We start from the raw sequence: 18,831 nt of genomic DNA, 5'->3' as shown, positions 1-18,831 counted from the left end.
ATTTCTGGCACAAATTAGGCAATCTGCTGCCAGTGTTGACAATCTGATCTAACCCTTTGCCCGCGCTGCAGTGGCCTATTTTTGCTTCGTATTTTCCTTTCATACCAGCCCTATTGGAAGAACAACCAGGTCACTTCAAACATTAATAGTGCGATTAAAGAAAAAAAAAAGTCACCACTGGTCATACAGCAAACACATGATGCATAAAGTTTGTTTTACGCAACAACTGGAGCAAATGGGATGATGTGTTGTAAAGAAGGCGACAGGTGTGTGACTGTGTTACCCTGGTGACCACAACAGGAAATGCCGTCAGACGCGCCGGTGACACTTTGCTATGGATCATACTTCGTTAATGTTATTATATAGCTGGATACGATAAACAGTATCTGTTAAGTTTATGTGAGTAAGGGGATTTATGCTCATAACATTTGGTGGCAAAGAAACTGTGCTCATTTACTCCGAAGGTGGAGATGGAAAAGATGGACTGGAACTGGACCCTGTTTGCAAAGAAGCTGTTGCTGCTGTGGAGATCGCAGAGCTTGGTATATGAATCCAGATTCTTTTTTAAAAACATTTCATTTCGTTGATTATGTCCCTCATTCAAACACGCTATAAACAGTAAGCTACAGCTACTTATTACAAAAAAAACACGCACTTTGTGTTTATTTGCGTTGGTTTCAGCTGCATCGACTGGATTACCGAGGCTGGATTACCAAGTGGGCAACTGCCACACGGGGTCCCACATTTATCATATTTTCAGGTGGTGTTGGTAATGTGCTTCATTGTAGAGTTCTAAGGGAATTTGCACCACTTGAAGCTCAATACCAACTGAGATGGCATTTCATGATCATTAAAGAAATGTATATATTAACACATATATTGTCCAAGTTTATATTGGACAGACATTACACATAATTTTGAATCATGTTTAAGTGCCACAGAAAACCTGCACTCTTTGGAGATTTAGAGGCAACAGGGTTAATACATGATGCACAGAAAGTGATGGGTGATAAATCAATAGGTACCCGACATCAAAAATCCCCCCCAAATAGAGTTATTCATCAATAATTATTGCACCAATGTATTTGTTCCAATAAACCACAACCTTAAAAAAAGAAAAAGAAAAAATGTCCAGCATCACATGCAACTAGACATCACCATCAAAGCACCATAATTGCATATCAACATATTTTATTGCATGTCATTATTCCTGGTTTAAGAGCAACTTCATTGTTTTGTGCGATTTCATTATCCACATGGTTCAATTAATACATTAATAATAATAGATAAACCTAAAGAATCACTAAATATGTAAAATGATGTCTGTGTGTGTCCCTTGTACATGAATCTTACAGATGTAAGAGGGAGAGGCGAGCTACAGTATAGTCAAAAAGGAAACGCAGTTTTAAGGAGTATTTTCTCAGCACATCATTTCAGTTCTGTTGAATACCTGGGGATTTTAATGTGACAACCGGGTGTCAGTATTGCTCTCAAAGCATCCGAGGCTTTGCTGTGTTTCTGTGTGCATCCCTCAGCCTCCGCGGAGGACGCCGAGCCGTATGTCCTAAGTAGAAAACATGGCTGCGAGTCTCTGTGCCAGCTGGCTCATGTCTCCTGATGAAGTGATGTGTGACAATAAATACTCACTCCCTCACTAACTGCGAAGATGGCCGAGGCGAGTGCAAGGCACTAAAACCTACTGATGTGTTTACTTTCAGAGCAGTCGTCATACCTGCGATATGTGATCCACAGTCAATGCTCTAACTATACACTAGTATTCTGCATAGCAACAATGGCGCTATCTACAGTACTAAAGCTACTGCAAAAAGAGTGATTGTGTGTGTCTGTGTATTCATTTGACATGGGGCGTGGCCAGGGAATCCCTTGCATTACAGTAAGTTACAGTAAAAGACAAGTAATTTATCAAATATGACATCTCATGGAGACACTAGAAAGTATAATTTTTTGCTTCCTACCACCTAGTTTAATAACATTTAAATAACAAATAACATTTAAAGTGTCCTTCATGATGCTTCTGACAACACAGTTGGCCGTGTAGTCGGTTGGTCTTACGGACTTATCTTTCACGTAGGGTTTTCAGGGTTAAAGACGATGTTTACTACTGTAACACCAGGTTGTGCTCCACCACAAAAATCAAGAGGAATTGCAAAACTGTGCCGTGTGAAGACTTCCTAAACTATGGTGGTTGGAGATGAAATTGCACCTCCAGCCTGGTTGTCATCCCAGGGTCTCCACTACAAGTCCCTCCCCTGGAAGGCGCTCAGGTTGAAAGCAGTGTCCATGAACCTCTTCAGCTCATTCAGGTGGGTGGACTTGTTCCCTGTCGCCGGCGCGGCTGCGGGGTCCCGTCCCACATACCTGGAAGAAACGAGTGACAAGAGTTCAAATCCTCCACCAGGTTCTCTCAACAGATCCCAATGTTCCCCTGTCATAAACAAATTGGGGCGGGACGCTCACCAAACGGGTTTCTTGTTGGCCACCACTGTGAGGAAACGTGGCCGGACGTAATCGTAGTATCCCATGTTCTTGTGCTCCTCCTGGCACCAGACCAGCTCAGCGGTGGCATACCTCTCTACCTCTGCTCTGACCAGGTCGAACGGGAATGGAGAGATCTGCGGGGGGGGGGACACAGAGAAGAAGTGGCAGAAGAAACTGCACCAGTCTCACTCGAAAATCCGCAGAGCATCACATGCTCAGACGGAGGAGAGCGATTTCACACCTGCTCAAGTCTGACGATGGCGACGTCTTTCTCCAAGTTCTGCAGTTTCCTCTCTTTGGCCAGCTCGTAGTAGACTTTGCCAGTGCAGAAGATCACCCTCTTCACCTGACCCGGGCTGCGATCCGCAGCGCCCACGTCAGGGACTAGCCTCTTGAATCTAGTGCCTGCACACACATGGTGTGTTTACAATCATGACACATTATTGTGTCACATTTCACAGAGATAATGTAAAACTCCACCTTCGGCGAGGTCATCGAAACTGGATCTTGCATCCGGGTGCCGCAGCAGAGATTTTGGTGTAAAAATAATCAGCTGCGGAAGGAGGGGGGGGGGGGGGGGGGGGGGGGAAGGAAAAAGTTTCTGTCGGTGACAAACAACAGATTGATTCTGTCATCCGTATCTTCATTGTGCGCATTGAATAAACTCCAGAGATGAAAAAAAAGAAGACGTTTTTATCTCCTTTCACGCTAATTTGTTGCCACCATATAGCATGCAACATCAGCATTGGGAAAAACAAAAGATTCCTTCAACAATCAAATAAATAAAGCCCTTTGTGCTCAGCCAACCAGGTGCAGAATTTCAGGGTTTTTCACGAAAAAACAAACAAACAATATTATCCCCCGTTGGCCCTCTCGCTAATTTGCTCAGGAAGTACTTTTCTCATGCTTCGCAAAGCATTGCATTTGTGTGCGACAGGGGATCAGTTAAGACATTCACTGTGGCTGAAAACCGAGACTGAAAAAAAAGTGTGTGCAGTGAAGTGCTTCAAATGCCACAACTTTATACCCTGTAACTATTTCGTCTTCAGGGGTTCAAAGTACTAAATATGGACATACAAAACCACATTAGTACTGTATATGCATTATTCAAATATCATCACAAGCTAAGCATAAAAATGTTTTTTTATAGGATGGTCGTGACATAGCATTGTATCATAACATAGACATTTTGAAAGTGTAAAATGTCTTATGAGATTAGTTACTGCCGTGAAAGCGGTGGCTTGTATGTGTGATTTGAATGGAACCTTTGCAAAATATCAAAGGGACTCATTCAAAATACAGTGAAGACGATGTTACGCGTTACCGGTTTTCTGAACGGCAGCTGAATCTGTCGTCTGATCACGTGACAGTAGTTAGCGGGCGTGGAGCAGTTGACCACGATCCAGTTGCAGTCGAACAGCTGCTGGACTTCAAAATCTCCATTGAATTCCTTGGTTTAAAAACAAAACATGAATTACAAATCTTATTCTCAGACAAAACATAACTAGAGTTGTAGTTATAGTTTTGGTTGCAACAATGTTGTTTTTCATGCTTGAGTGCATCAGTGCACTGTATCTTTATCTCTCTTACTCTAACTATGACTCACTCACTCTCTCACACGCACGCACGCACGCACACACACACACACACACACACACACACACACACACACACACACACACACACACACACACACACACACACACACACACACACACACACACACACACACACACACACACACACACACACACACACACACACACACACACACACACACACACACACACACACACACACGGAGGACGTTAATTCCTCAGTATGCCCCCACTAATAGTTTGATCAATAGCCCATTTTGAAGATGAATCTGGGAAGCTTCTGCTGATGCAGCCCCCTGTGGTTCCCTCCCTGAATGTTCTCCCATGTACGCGCTGACCCTTAGACCCCAAGTCACTGCTGAATACCAACACTTTGGAGGCCACGATGAAGAGACTGTAAAGCTCTAGGGGAATTGGCAATCATCGCTTAAGTGGTCGGGACATAAGCATAGCCATTAAAACTGGAAGGTGGTGGATGTTAACTGCGGCCCACTGTCAGTTTCTTTGACATTCATCATTAGGGTAATCGCCATGATGCAAAGTGTACGTGTGAACACACAGGGAAGTGATCAGAGTCGTCTTTGCTCATCTGCAGAAAGCGTTCAGGTCGAGCCGATGAATGTTCTGGACCCTGAGGACAAGTAGACGAGAGGAGAAGAACAATTAATGACTAAATAGAAGCGGAATTTCAAGATATGAAGAAATGTCATGTTCATTTTCCCAAAAACTGACGACAAATTGATTTCACTTCTCACCATTCCCTCCATCCCGTGTGGCAGGAGCAGGACAATACCGTTGTTGCGGACCCACTTGGCCTGGCCCGGGCTGATAAACTGGTCAATGATACATTGGGCTGTGTTGTGAAAGTCACCAAACTGGGCCTCCCATAGGATCAGAGCGTTCGGGCTGGCCATGGCAAAGCCCAGCTCAAAACCTGAAATCATCCATCATCAAACAGAGCCGGAAAGACAAAAAAAAAAATGTGTAGAACACCCCGTGTCACCAGAGCGACTTTATTCACTCTTACCCAGCACTCCGTACTCTGACAGGGAGCTGTTGCAGACAGTGTAAGGAGCCTGGTTGGCCCACAGGTGGTTCATGGGAACACAGGTCCGTTTGTCCACCTCTTGGTCGTGCAGGACATGGTGACGGTGACTGAAAAAAACAGAAGAGAGGCAGAGACGGTTAGAAATAAAATAGGCAAAAGGGAAAATCATAATGTTGTGACATTCAACCATTAACAGGTGGTACTGAATTTATTCAAAACATTAAAATAGTTTCGTAACTACATTGTTAAAAAAAAATAGATCATCATATTAATCTCTCAATTTACAATAAAAGAAAACGGAGGGAAACGGGCAAAAAATGCCACATTGAAGAAGATGGAACCAGTTAGGGTTTGTGCCTCATTAAAGACTTAAATGATTCATCTTTTATTGACGACTGATTCAAAAGCTATTAACATCCTCACTAGTATTTAAGGGGGGAAAAGACTCTAAGCTGTCTTTAATGATTGTGGTGAAAACAACTGGTTCTCAACACACACACACACACACACACACAAACTACAGCCCGTGATTCATGACGCCGCTCCATGAAGAGTACGCTCCTCTTGCCCGATCTTCGGGCCACATGAGGCCCAACAAGAGTTGATGGGAGCAAAGAGCCGAGTGTTAACAAGCTCTGCAAGTCGGCTCACTCTCGGTGCAGGAATCCGCCCTCAAAACCCGCACGATCGGACAATCACTTAAGCCCCTTTAACATCACTGTAATAACGTCTACACACACACACACACACACACACAGGAGGCAAACACAGACCTAGCGGTTATGTAATTGTCCGGCGGAAGAACTGCAGCAAAAAAAACTAAATCTATTGATTTTAATCTTGAATGTGATACATTACCTCCTGGAGGACTAGGCGGTCATGATTTGCGTCGTCTGAATAATATCATCCATAATTATGGACTAATGAGGGCTCACAATGCACTGCATAATTGTCTTGTTTGATCCTCACTCCACATTTGCAGGGTATACATTTTCACTGCAAGAAACCCTTTGATGCTTGAAGAGAATCAAGACCATCCAGCATTAATTGAGTTAACTTCTAATTTCATGTTTCCTTTTTATCAATTCATTTGGATGCTAAAAAAACACCCAAATAAACCTCACTTGTTGGGAAATGAGGTCTTTCTTGGGGATTGCCTCATAGACTGCGTACCCACCTCTCTCATCTTATATACAGAAAAACACACACACACACACACACACACACACACACACACACACACACACACACACACACACACACACACACACACACACACACACACACACACACACACACACACACACACACACACACACACACACACACACACACACACACACACAGCTCCTCTGCCTGGGGGCCCCATTAGTCAGGGAAAGGGGTGCGCGACGCCGCACATGCAACCGGCCCAAACACGACGACTGAATCCATTAGTCCAACGCTGTTACGTACATCACAGAAACGCAAGCAGGTCCACTCAACTGTAACATGCCAATATGCTCAGCTCCTAAGATGGGAAACTGAGCAGTGGGGGATGAAGAAATAGTAGGTGGAAGAAAGAAAATTGAGGTAAAGGGTAAAAGGATAGCTGAAGATAATGGCATTCAAAAGAAAGGTCACTATGTAGGATTAACAGGCGATACAGAGATGGTGGGTGAATGTAGTGCTTGACTGTTGTCGTTTTTCCTTGAGAGATTGCCATTTTGAAGGGGAAGGTGAAATGGGAGATGTCAGTGGTAAATGCGAGGCAAAAGGAGAAAAAGCGCCGTAGCCTCTGGTTAGTTAGTGTGATGTACAGTATGTCGCTGTGAGGTGGGGTGGAGGGGAGGAGGAGGAGGGGCGTGTCAGTAAATATGAGCTGGTGGAGAAATGATAGGGGACAGATGAGACAGGCGCAGTGAAAGGGGGTGCTGGCTTTGTTCATGTGTCACTCAGTTCCCTCCATACCATGACAACGCCATGTGGGCTTCACAGATCTCGGGAGACTGTGCTGACGTCTTCTGTCTGACAGACTCGCACTGTGCCACTCACCCCCCCCAATTACTTAATTTACTATCTGCATGAGAGTGTTTTTGTTTTAACCTCTAACTCAGGTCAGGCACGCTAACCCTGCCACACTCAACAGATGTGCAATTGTACATTTGGGGCAAATCTCAGATTTCAGAGTCACTGTAGAGCTGGGTGACAAAATATTAAGGATTATTTTTCAAAATCAACACTCAGTGGTCACATTATTAGGTACACACATCTGTAAGATCTAAGGTAATCCAACACAACTGCTCTGCCATGAATTGCAAACACAATAATGCTCAGTCTATACTATATGTTTATTACTGAGGTTGTAGTTTGCAAACATATTTCATTAAGAAAGCAGAACTACACTACTACAATGACCTCAATTGACTCAACAAAGACTGGTTATTATAATCTTCCTTAAGGCATAACTTGTGGCAGATTTGTTGCATTGTATTAAACGCAACTGTAGAGGTGTACATAATAATGTGGCCAGGGGCTGTATTTGACAGCACGGAAAATTGTGGAGTTGTAGTACTGGACATGAAATGAGGGAAAAAGTTGTCATATGCATACATAAATCCTGTTGTTCATTTTCAAATACAGTTCATCATTAATTTGGACAACAGCAATTTGTAGAATGAGAAAAAAATATAGTGTCACTTTATCACAATATAATTCAGCTGAAAGTTAATAAACAACAATACTGACTCATCACACAGCCCTGGGGCGTCATTGTAAATACAGATGAAGCTAATTTGGGATGTGTGTGTGAGCTCATTCGGACGAGGAGAAGCTATGACTCCCACAAGGACTCCCAAGCTATAAAAATCTAAATGGTGGGGAAAAAAATCAATAAACTTTAAACACTCTTTATTCCACAAGTACCCTTGAGGTTTGTTAAGTACATCAGAGCTGCAAACTGGTCCACAGCGAAATGCTATGGTGGCAGTAGGAGCTCCTCGTAGTGCGAATGAGGACGTTAATACAACCAGGCGTGGAGATAAAACGGGTTCATAAACAATAACTCCTTAAGTTTGAAGTTGTGCCGACATGGACTCACCTAAAGGTGCCGCGCTCCACGTCCTGCCCGCTGAGTCTCACGTGGATGCCATCTTTGAGAAGGGAACCAAAGGCCATGTACTCTCCCAGAGCCCAGTCCATCTGTCGATTCTTCACCAGGTCTGATCGACCGCGCAGGATGCGAGACACACCTGGACACGCAGGCGGAGCGAAAAAACAAAAAGCTTCTTAGAAGACCACCGGAGAGGGATGCAAAGACACACTGGAGTGGTGTGCAGTATTGCAAATAACATTTAAAACCCTTGCGGCTGACTAAATTGCAATAGCACGAGCAATTTCAGGACCTGCTGGCATGAAAGGATGTATTTACAGATGAAATGCTTTATAATTGCCGTAATATTATCCCTACAAAAAAAAATTGTCCAAAAATGAAGAAATTGCTGTACCGAGGTTTGTTACGCGTAAACTTGTGTCAATTTCTACTCCAGTTTATTCGTTTTACGTCTATCACCACTAATACCATGACTTCACGGTCTCAAAGCTCTGTTTTCCTGCACAAAGCAGACGAGACTCACCGGGGTGGATCTTGAAGTCCTCCAGTGGCACTGAGCTGGCGGTCTGGCCAATGTGCTGCAGGACCTCCTCCTCCAGTCCAGTGGGGACAGAGCTCATGCTCTTGGGCTCGCCCTCTGCCGTGAAAAAATCTAAAGCGAGCGAGAGACGGCTTCAGTCCAGCAGCAGGTACAGAAAGTTTTCACAGGAAAAGAAGAAAAAAAATTCAAAGTGAAAGGGAACACTTACCGGGCCAGGGGGAGTCGAGCCAGGGTCGAATGTGCAAGATCTTTTCATCCTTGGAGCTGGTGTACGCCTCCTCGCATATCTTGTCATATTTGGCCACTTCTTCCTGCAACCACATTGGGTATTGTGTGATAATAATAAAAAAAAGAAAATCACACATTAACTAATGCACAGTGTGTGTACTTTAGTACTATAGCTGATAAACCATAACTGTGTGTGCTGAGACAGAGACAAAAAAAAGATTGGGGGAGGAAAAAAGTCTCCACCCATAGTAATGGTTCTGCCTTGCTATATTACAAATGGGGCCAGAGAGCAAGCAACACAACAGCAAACAATGTCCATCAGCCGGCGGGAACCAGCACGCCACTGAGGCGCTCTGACGTGTGGTGTAAAAAAAAAAAAAAAAAATTCAGAATGGATGTTATGATCAAAGTTTCGGATGAAGAACCTGAGCAGTTCCACTGAGTGGTGCCAGAAACTGAGGTATACTTCAACTTCATTGAGCAATATGTACTCTCTGCGAGGGATCGCGAGGCTCGGAGCTTTGTCAGTAAATTGAAACTCAAATACAGCCGCGCTGGCACAACACATTCACTCAGAGGCCCGGGAAATGTCTACGTGTGATTTAATGCGCTATAGTCCAGCCGATGGTGATATCAAATAAAACAGCAGGCAGCACCAACGGCCACTATACAGTATATTTAATGCGAGCAAACGGCTTTATATCACACACCTCAAATTCCTGCAGTGTCACCACTCCCTCAGCAATGAGCTTGTCAGAGTACTTCTTCAGCACATGCTCCTGCCGACAGATCTGTTTGTACATCAGCGGCTGGGTGAACATGGGCTCGTCCATCTCGTTATGGCCAAACCGTCTGTAACAAACCTGTAAACATACACACGAGCGTTGACAACAGAAGATATAATAATACTAATAATATAATAATAATAACACATTTTATTTGTAGTGCACTTTACATTGAAAGCCAATTTCAAAGTGCTACAGGTAAAAATATCAGTATGAAAAAAATAACACAAATGTGAGCATTTAAAGCAGAAGCCAGCGAAGTTGGTTAAAAGTCAGATATTCTGCCAAAAATAAATCTTTGAAGATCTTTTTTAAAACTCCCAGTCGTCTGCGGTGCCCTCAGATAGTCAGGGAGGGTATGCCACAGACGGCAGACTAGAGTGCCCGATCACCCATGGTGTTGAGCTGAAGGAGACGATTTTGATCCTATATACTTTTTGTAAAAATCGGCCAATATTTCCTCACGGCCCGCTAGAGAAATAGAAGGGTGCAACACTGTGTGTGCAGTTTGTAAACATCACTCCCTGGGTTTTGGCCTCGTGGTTAGCACGCTGGGCTCCCATACCCGAGGCGGCGGGTTCGCGGCCCGGGCCTGTGCACTAAAACCATCAACAACAACAAAGAGAGAGAGACAAGCTTTCTCCAAAACCGCTAACTGCCCCTTTAAGACTTGGCTGAGACTAACCAGGTCAATGACGACATCCTTGTTGAAGGTGGTCCTCCACTCTGCAGCAACCCGACACACGTACATGACAGCCTCGGGGTCATCGGCATTCACATGGAAGATGGGCGCGTTGACAACCCGGGCCACATCGGTGGGGTAGGGAGAGGAGCGGGCAACTCGGGGGTCTGTGGTGAAGCCAATCTGCGAGGCGACAGACATAAACATAACTTTGGACCATGAATTTAAAACGAAAGATAAAACAAAACTCACTTTGTTAGTGTTTAATCACATTTTGCTTGGTATCATTATTTTAACAGCACTATGTAAAGCAAGTGTAGCAACAGAAGTCATTTTACCAGGAGGATCATTACTATAAGTATTAGTATATGATTTCCTAACACGTTGGCATGTGAGCTAATAATGAAAGATATACATTCTCATGTGCATGTGCAGGTCACATGTTATAGTGACATGGATCTTTTCAGTACCTGGTTATTGACCACCACATGGATTGTGCCATGCGTCGTGTACGAGGGGAGCTCACTTAAGTGGAAGGTCTCATACACGACCCCTTGTCCGGCAAAAGCAGCGTCGCCATGCATCGAGATGCACATGACCTGGAAAAAAATGCCATCATAGACTCAAGGTGGGCCGCGCCATAATGTTTTCCAAAACAAAAACTTAGCCCACGTGTACCAGGCATAACAAATGTTACCTTCTGTCCCCGGTCGTCTCCTCTGTAGAACTGCTCAGCTTTGGCCTTTCCCTGAACCACTGGATCCACCGCCTCCAGGTGGGAGGGGTTCGCCATGAGCGACAGCGTGATGCTCTTGTCCGTCTCGCGGTTGATCCTCTCGTGGCACATCCCAAGGTGGTATTTGACATCGCCCGAACCCTGCGAGTACAGACGTGGAGGTCAAAAGTTTCATCTCCAGAGAGCTCTTGATACATTTCCATGGTGTCACATGTTAACAGCTTCCTCACCTCATCAGCTGCCTCTAACTTGGGGTCGAACTGGCAGAAGATCTGATTCAGCTCCTTGCGGATCACGTTGGCAAGGACATTCAGTCGACCTCTGGAAAAGTGAGTTTACAGAGTCCACGTCAGACATGGGAGGAGACGAACTGGCTGTATACACAGAGTGAATTCAGAGGCGACAGAAGGCGAAATGCGCATTACCGATGAGGCATCCCCATGATCACACTGTCGATGCCCGCAGCACTTGATTTGTCAATGATGGTTTTAAGAGCGGGGATTAGCACTTCACAGCCCTCGAGACCGAAGCGTTTCTCTGATGACCACTTCCTCGCCAGGAAGTCCTCAAACCTAAACGGACAAAAGCTCAGTTTATAACAACTAAGAAAATAAGGTTCATAACTGTCGATATTTAGGATATTAACATACTGAAGGGTAAACAATTTGGAAACAACATTATGAAGGTTACTACGGGTACTTGGATAGAAGTATTTACAATGCACGTCTGTGTGAGCAGGAAATCACTGCATATTAATTTAGCACACTATTACATTAGCACAAAAAAATTAAAATGTCACCGGAATATGCATATTAACAATAGGCAAATCACCTGCAGGAACCTCCAGTAAATTCTAATGTAATTTATCAAAGATGAAAATGAGCTCGCATGAGGAACAGGGTGTTTATCTTTCTGAATATACAGGCACACAGGAGTTTTGTTTTATGCTACACGAGTCCCCGATGTGAGCTATAACTGAAAGTGAGGTATTGCGCTGTCACCAAAGTGGAAGTTGGAAAATGTTTAGTCACTGCTGACCGTGTGGATCTGACCAGGCGGGCGAGCAAAGTTCTCTTCTCAGCGTTAGTGAACTGCATGACCCCGGGAGTCTCGAACTTCTGACGGATCCACTGACACTTGTCCACGTTGTTAATGAACATGAATTCGACTCCTATGTGACCACAGTAGGATGTCTAAAAAAAATAAAAAATTTAAATTAAAATAATAACATGGCATGGTGTTATGGCTTCCCCTCATCGTTAGAAAAAGGTTTGTGCCCATTAAACACATTGACAAGATACCTCGAGTCTGCGTATGATTTCTCTCAGAGGTAGAGTGGTGTTTCCTCCTCCGATGAAGGTGGTAGGGGGCAACTGGAAGCTCTTGTCCAAGTCAGACTCATCAAGACCATAGAAACCTACAGTAATAGCATGTGAAACAGGATTAGGCAGACCTACCAAATATATATATATATATATAGATAGATAGATATACTGTATAAATATCACATCTTCCATTTTTCTATAGACATTTTCTACTTGTGTGTAGTACCTCACCCTAACTTTTAGTGTCCGCGGAGCACTACTGTAATGAAATCATCAGGGCTTTAGAAAATTCAAATATACAAAACCAAAGAGCAGCTGAAACAAATCATTTTCAGCACAATAATATTCATATGACGGAGACCTGCCTTCATCCAACTTTAACTAAGGACCTGGTAGTTTAATATATTTGACCGTCGAGATCTTGAATCTTCCACTTCTTTGGGATTTGGGGGCTGAAGGTGGAGCAAAACAAGCAATATGAAGATGTCATCTTGGGCTATGGGAAATTGTCATGGGTGGGTTTTTTTTTTTGTTTTTTTTACTAAACTAAATGATTAACGATTCTATCACAAATATAATAACCAAAAGATTAATTGGAAACGAGTATAATAATTAGCGGGCAGCTCTAGACGAAAGTGTGCTGCTCCCACCAAACTCGGAGCATCGGAAATTAACTGACAAAATTCAACCAAGTTTTATTAGGAGTTGAGTGATTGATTTGATGACAAAAAACGGTGAAAATAAAGCCGGGGTCGATAAATTTGAACCAGAGCACGGCAACGGGAGCCGTGGCGATATAGCATTAGTATCTGTTGCCCCCGCATACAGTAGGTTCCTGTTCTGACAAAGCCCACCTGAGAGAGCTGGTCAGACTCAAGACCACAAGCAACATAAGAGGAGACAGGTGCAAATCATATTAGGAACACAGGAAAGATAAAGGGGCCGAGAATAGACCTGTGCACTATCAGATGAGCGAATAAGGGGCCATGGAGGCTGTCATTAGCTTTCATTAAGGAACTATAGCCCTGATGACAATACATAATGCAACGCTATGTCCTGACCACACACTGATCACTGATAACATCAGAAACCATGTCTCTTCTCTCTCTCTCTCTCTGCGTCTCTCGCTCCTCTTTACTTGCTATTACAGTAGATTTCGATCGCTTTCTGTGGCCGCACCGCATCCTTCGACCTTCGGTCCGCTAAATGAAATGAAGAATGACAAGAGCTTGGGCTGAGATTAATGACAGCATTAGCCGGACCAGCCCGTATACTGACTTGGCAGAGCTTTCTTACTTAAACACTACTGACGGTCTTGGGCCTAATGAGTTATGCAGTCCCAGATTGGAGATGTGCGTAAAATGCACAGGAACAAATACAAATGAGATATTTATAATCATAAGGGAGGGGAAGCTTTTGAAGTGAGGCTGTCAAAGAGAATAATATGCTTTTAACCGAATTCGTTTAACACAACATGTATCCTGAGTTAATTAGAAGAAAGGCCTTCAGTGGTGGGGAATCTCATCAGCATATATATACTGCCTGTGGGTTAACTCCAGATTTCTTTAGTTACGAAAATACTGTATATAACAATCTAAACAAGAACATTATTTTAACTAGAAAGCCACGCCGCAGAGCACATACCTCTGCCAAGGCCCTCAAATTCAATCAAGCTGCACCAAATCTCACACGCTCATAGATATCAGTCCCCACAATGCTATTGGTTCTTTATTGGCTCACAACAAACTAACAAGCCAACAAACAGACAGGGGTGAAAACATAACCTTCTTGGCGGAGGTGAAAATCACAAAAGTTTCATTTGATATATTTTGGAAATAATACGGCCTGTTCCGATGTGTTTCATGGAGCCTGCGGCTATGGAACTACCCCAGTCAATGAAAAACCACGGAGACATTTGACGAAAAAACAAAAACCTGGATTTTAGGTAGGTGTTGTGTGATGTGCACCTAATTTATCAATGGTGGTGATCAGGTCCGAGGGAACGAAGGAGTCCAGGTCAGCGTCCAGGATTCCCAGAGGGTCTAACTGGGCAACGTGGTGACCCCGAATCTACTCAGACAGACAAAGATGAGAGAGATGAGAAAAGATGGAGAGAATCAAAGTAACAACCAGGAGAGAATAACCTGAAATTCAGCAAGGGGGCTGCCGCCATCATGATGCTGAGTATTAACAGCCGGAGAATAAGCTAACTCTCCATTATAGGTCAACCTCTCAGGGAGAAGAACCCCATTGGGGCGCTTTTTATGTGTATATACGCGTACACGCACACACATTCCCCCCAGGGTTTTAACAGGCTGGGAATAAAAGTAACGCCTTTGCCAAAAGACAGAATTTAATAAATCCCTCGGATAGTTCCTCGATTTAATTTGAGGGGCGAGGGGAAGTGTTGCCACCTGTTTTGTTTAAGTAGTCTCTTTGATATTTCCATTTTCAAAACGCAGCCAGGGTAAGTAGGTTAGACTTAATCTGCCAATTTGCATAACCTCGTGCGGCGACAAACAAATTGTGTATTCCTTTTAATACAAGGAAACGCAGCTCCAACTGCCAGTCGCATCTGTTTTAACAAGTCAAGTAGATTTTTGTCTTGATGCATTTTTCACACACACATTGGAGATACAAATAGTCAGCCAGTTCAGGACGGATGATATCCCAATTGAGCAACACGGAAACTGCTTTGAGCGTTCAAATGCCCATGAGATATGGGATCAATCTTTTAATTTGTAAATAACCTTAATCCACATTAAACCAGACGCTGATGCATGTGTGTGTGTGTGTGTGTGTGTGTGTGTGTGTGTGTTGCTCACAGCTGGGCCGGGTGAGTAAGAAGTACCTGGTAGGCTCTAATGAGAGTGTGCACAGCCAGGTGGTCCTCCACCACTTTCTGTGCCATGCCTGGTGAGTGGTATAGCACTCGGCCCTGGAGCAGAGCGGAGGGGCGTCCCTCACCCGCCTCGCCAGACGGGCTGGAGGGCTGGATGTTACGGAAGAAAGCGTCCCAGGACTGGAAGACAGAGAGAGACAGATCCAGCAAAGACAAATGGGTCCATCTCCAATCATGGATCAAACGTCTGCTTGTTGCTTAATGACCAGTGGACATTTCAGTGTTTTATTGCCTTTTAGTCAAAGTGTGGAGAGGAAGAAAGACAAGCTGGAATCCAGGACATTTACAGCTACAATGTATTTGTACAGGCCACTGACGATTGAGCTACCAGCACATCCTAGTGCTGGTTAATGAGGGAAGGTGTCCTCTGGCCAGAGATATGCCAAACTGTCTAATATGGGAATGACTGACACATGTTGCATATGGTTACCTCGTGGACGTTGTTATGATCCTCCAGCCAGGCAAAGTACATCTCCTCCACATAGCTGGAGCTGCTGCTGGCCACCGGCGGGACGATTGGCGAGGCCCCGGTGGAGCAGCCTCTCCTGGGATCAAGCCAGCGCCTGGCCGGGCCGCCTCCACACCCTAGCAACCACTGGCTTCCCCCCGCACACCCGCCCCTCAGCGCACCCGCCAACGCCCGCAGCTGACTCATCATGGCTGCAGTGGAATACAGAAGGGGAGAAAGTTGGTTGCAAAACTTTAATATAAGATTTTTTGATTGACAAAGCATGCATTAGTGACGCCGCGCGCCAAACAATGTGCCTGCGGCACACACTGATTGCCGGTTACGCACATAATGCGTAATAGCGCATAATAGCCTATACTGTAATTGCGCACAATGGCTCCTTATGGATGAAATGACCTTTCCAAGGGTATTATTTTAAAATTGAATTTCTACAGATCGCAGCAGCGTGACGGAAAAAAACACTGCGAGAAAGAAAACGGCCACGTAACGGCCTGTGCGCGCGTCCCGTTTTCTGCGCAAACACGCTCCAGCTGCAAAATGCGCGCAACAGTCCGACCAATGTGTGGCGATCCACAACGAACTCCTCACCTTTTTTTTTTCCCTGCAGGACGCTTCCCTGTTTGCCTCGGTGCTACGGTGCCGTGGTCGATGCCAAAACACCGCCTACGTCATTCTTGGTCTGTGACGGTTTCCCTGGACCACTAATCCCTTAACGTCGACACAAATCCCCATAATCCCCCCCCACCACCACATCGTCTCTGACATTTCAAATGCGCGCAGGCACAAGGAGAAGGGACAGTGGTTTTAAAATGTCGCCAAAGCTTTATTTTTCTAGAAGCTGCATTTACCTTAGACTGTACCGCTCTTTGACTGTACTGTCATCGCCGAAGTGGGACAGCAGGTACCGGTGGAGGTGACACAGATCCGAGCGCTGCAGCCACGTCACGACACGCCCCCTCACCCCCCAGCGAGTCAGGTGGCGCTTCCTCTGCCGGGCCAAAACACACCAGCTCGGGGACAGAGAGGGAGAGAGGGAGGGAGGGGGAGAGAGAGGGGGAGAGAGAGAGAGAGAGAGAGAGAGAGAGAGAGAGAGAGAAAAGCACCAGCATTTAGGGATATTTCTAAATAAGTTTTTCCTTTTTTTTCATATGCATAAAAAAAATCGTCTAGTTTGTGGTGCTTCATTTTTTAAAAAATTCTTAACAGCAATCAGTTTTATGATCAGTAGACTTTCTTTAACCCCGTCACTTCAGCCCCCTGGACGCACTCATTTTTTCTCTCTCTCCCTCTAAAGTTACATCACACATACGTCTTTTCCCCTCAGTGTTAATTATATAAGCCAATTAAACTTTTTTATAAAGGCTGAACATGAGTCACTTGAGCAAGTGGTTTCAGATTGATGGGCTTCTACCTTGAGTGGGTTAAACAATAAGATAATTGCCCCCCCCCTCCCTCTCCTCTCCTCTCCTCTTGCCAAGCCCCGCTCTCCTCTTCATCGAGATTTCCATCATTCATACTTGCAGGCACAGAGGGGACAGTATTATCCATCATGACAAGCACACCACTGGAAGAAAAAAAAAAGGGGGGGGGGGGGGGGGGGAGTCAGAGGCAGTCAAAGTCAAAATATTACAACGTCACATGAATGTGTGGCCTTTAAACTTCATATCACAATCTCTCCTTTTAACAATTCAAAAGGCCTTATTACATGCACCTCTACGTGTCGTAAATAGAGTGTTTACACCCACATCAAAAATATATTCACTACACTCTCACAATAATCCCAAGTGTTCCCCGAAAGAGACTTCTCTCTTTCATTATTTGCATTAACGTTTTGGTGCGGCTCCCCCAGCCGACCTAAAGAACACACGGGTCAGGCAATTATGAACTGAAATGCCATTTTGTCGTAGTGGCGTTGGCGCCTGACAGAGATGGAGTGAAGACCAGTTGCTTTCTGGCATTTTATTAATAGTGTTCATCGATGAAAAGACCAGTGCCGCTGGGTAACGGGGGCTCTTTGTTAAATGACATCCTGTTTAGAATAATTACATCACTGTACAGGACAAGACTGGACCAGCTGTTTGGTGTTTTGAAACCTTTCTGGCGTCTGGGTGAAATTAAACGAGTGACTATTCTGCAAACCATCCTGTTTCCGGTGAAATTGTTGCTGCCGTGCAAAAAGCATGTCAAAACACATCATCATTGCTGCTGACCGCGGTTACTCATTTGTAGGGTTTGCCTGACAGAGTCAGTCAATGTTCAGTGTCCAAATATTTAGTCCAAAAGGCCACAGCATAACCTCAACAAAAAAGAAAGTAAATGTGCAGGTGACTCAGGCTCGCAGCAGCCGCCAACAGCTAGGGTTGCCAAACCAAATTGACTGTGCACCGAGTCCAGAGCTCATTTGGTCAATGCCGGCCTCGGTACAAAGAGCGGGAGAAGCAGATAATGTGTAATCCACTTACCCGGGCCAAGCCTACACACACCATTTATTGAAGTCCACGTCATGGGGCTATTTAGGAACCCTAATTCATCAAATAAAGCATGTTTGGAGGTGGAATTAAATTTTCCTGACAGCCCCTTGGTACACGTGCTGTCACAAAAATCCATCACATTTCAAATGATTCAATAATGCATGATTTCATTAAAAAAAAACAACTGACAAATCTGTAGTGCAAAGACACGGTTACAAATATATGCATACAAAAACAAATGAATACTCTCTGATGAAGGCAACAGTCCTGCAATAAAATCGGTTATTTCTTCATGATCTGAATTATTAAATTAACCAGATGCAAAGAAACCACTAACTGAGAATAATGCAGAATGGCTTCTGGATCAAATTTGTGGTGAACATTAAAATGTTTGAGTTGCCTCAAGCGAGGCTATGCCACATATAAGAGGCTGTTTCCAAAAAAGATTGTAAGATT

The 18,831-nt window shown here is 44.4% G+C and overlaps 1 protein-coding gene across 2 annotated transcripts; it reads right to left on the bottom strand.

Annotated features, from left to right (window-relative positions):
• Positions 1-1,174: 1,174 nt before the first annotated feature.
• On the bottom strand, positions 1,175-18,749 carry ogdhl (oxoglutarate dehydrogenase L). Of its 2 annotated transcripts, XM_035605313.2 has the most exons (23): positions 16,753-18,749; positions 15,866-16,095; positions 15,385-15,555; positions 14,501-14,603; positions 12,510-12,625; positions 12,247-12,401; positions 11,634-11,780; positions 11,439-11,529; positions 11,170-11,349; positions 10,943-11,071; positions 10,476-10,655; positions 9,716-9,868; positions 8,986-9,088; positions 8,760-8,888; positions 8,225-8,375; positions 5,125-5,252; positions 4,853-5,031; positions 4,657-4,728; positions 3,824-3,949; positions 2,980-3,052; positions 2,741-2,904; positions 2,479-2,633; positions 1,175-2,379 (listed from the first exon to the last, which is right to left on the bottom strand). In XM_035605313.2, the coding sequence occupies exons 2-23, from the start codon at positions 16,091-16,093 to the stop codon at positions 2,256-2,258; spliced, it is 3,057 nt and encodes a 1,018-aa protein (XP_035461206.2). In that variant the 5' UTR covers positions 16,094-16,095; positions 16,753-18,749; the 3' UTR covers positions 1,175-2,255. The 2 variants fall into 2 exon arrangements, 1 of the variants encoding a protein (XP_035461206.2); XR_007031530.1 differs by lacking the exons at positions 1,175-2,379; positions 2,479-2,633; positions 2,741-2,904; ... (6 more) ...; positions 8,760-8,888; positions 8,986-9,088 and having other exon boundaries at positions 9,730-9,868; positions 10,476-10,681.
• Between the last annotated feature and the right edge of the window lie 82 nt (positions 18,750-18,831).

The sequence above is a fragment of the Scophthalmus maximus genome, chromosome 10, assembly GCF_022379125.1.
Source record: "Scophthalmus maximus strain ysfricsl-2021 chromosome 10, ASM2237912v1, whole genome shotgun sequence".
Lineage (NCBI taxonomy): Eukaryota > Metazoa > Chordata > Actinopteri > Pleuronectiformes > Scophthalmidae > Scophthalmus > Scophthalmus maximus.
The sequence above is the reverse complement of the archived record's forward strand: the minus strand, read 5'-3'. Positions and strand labels throughout refer to the sequence as shown.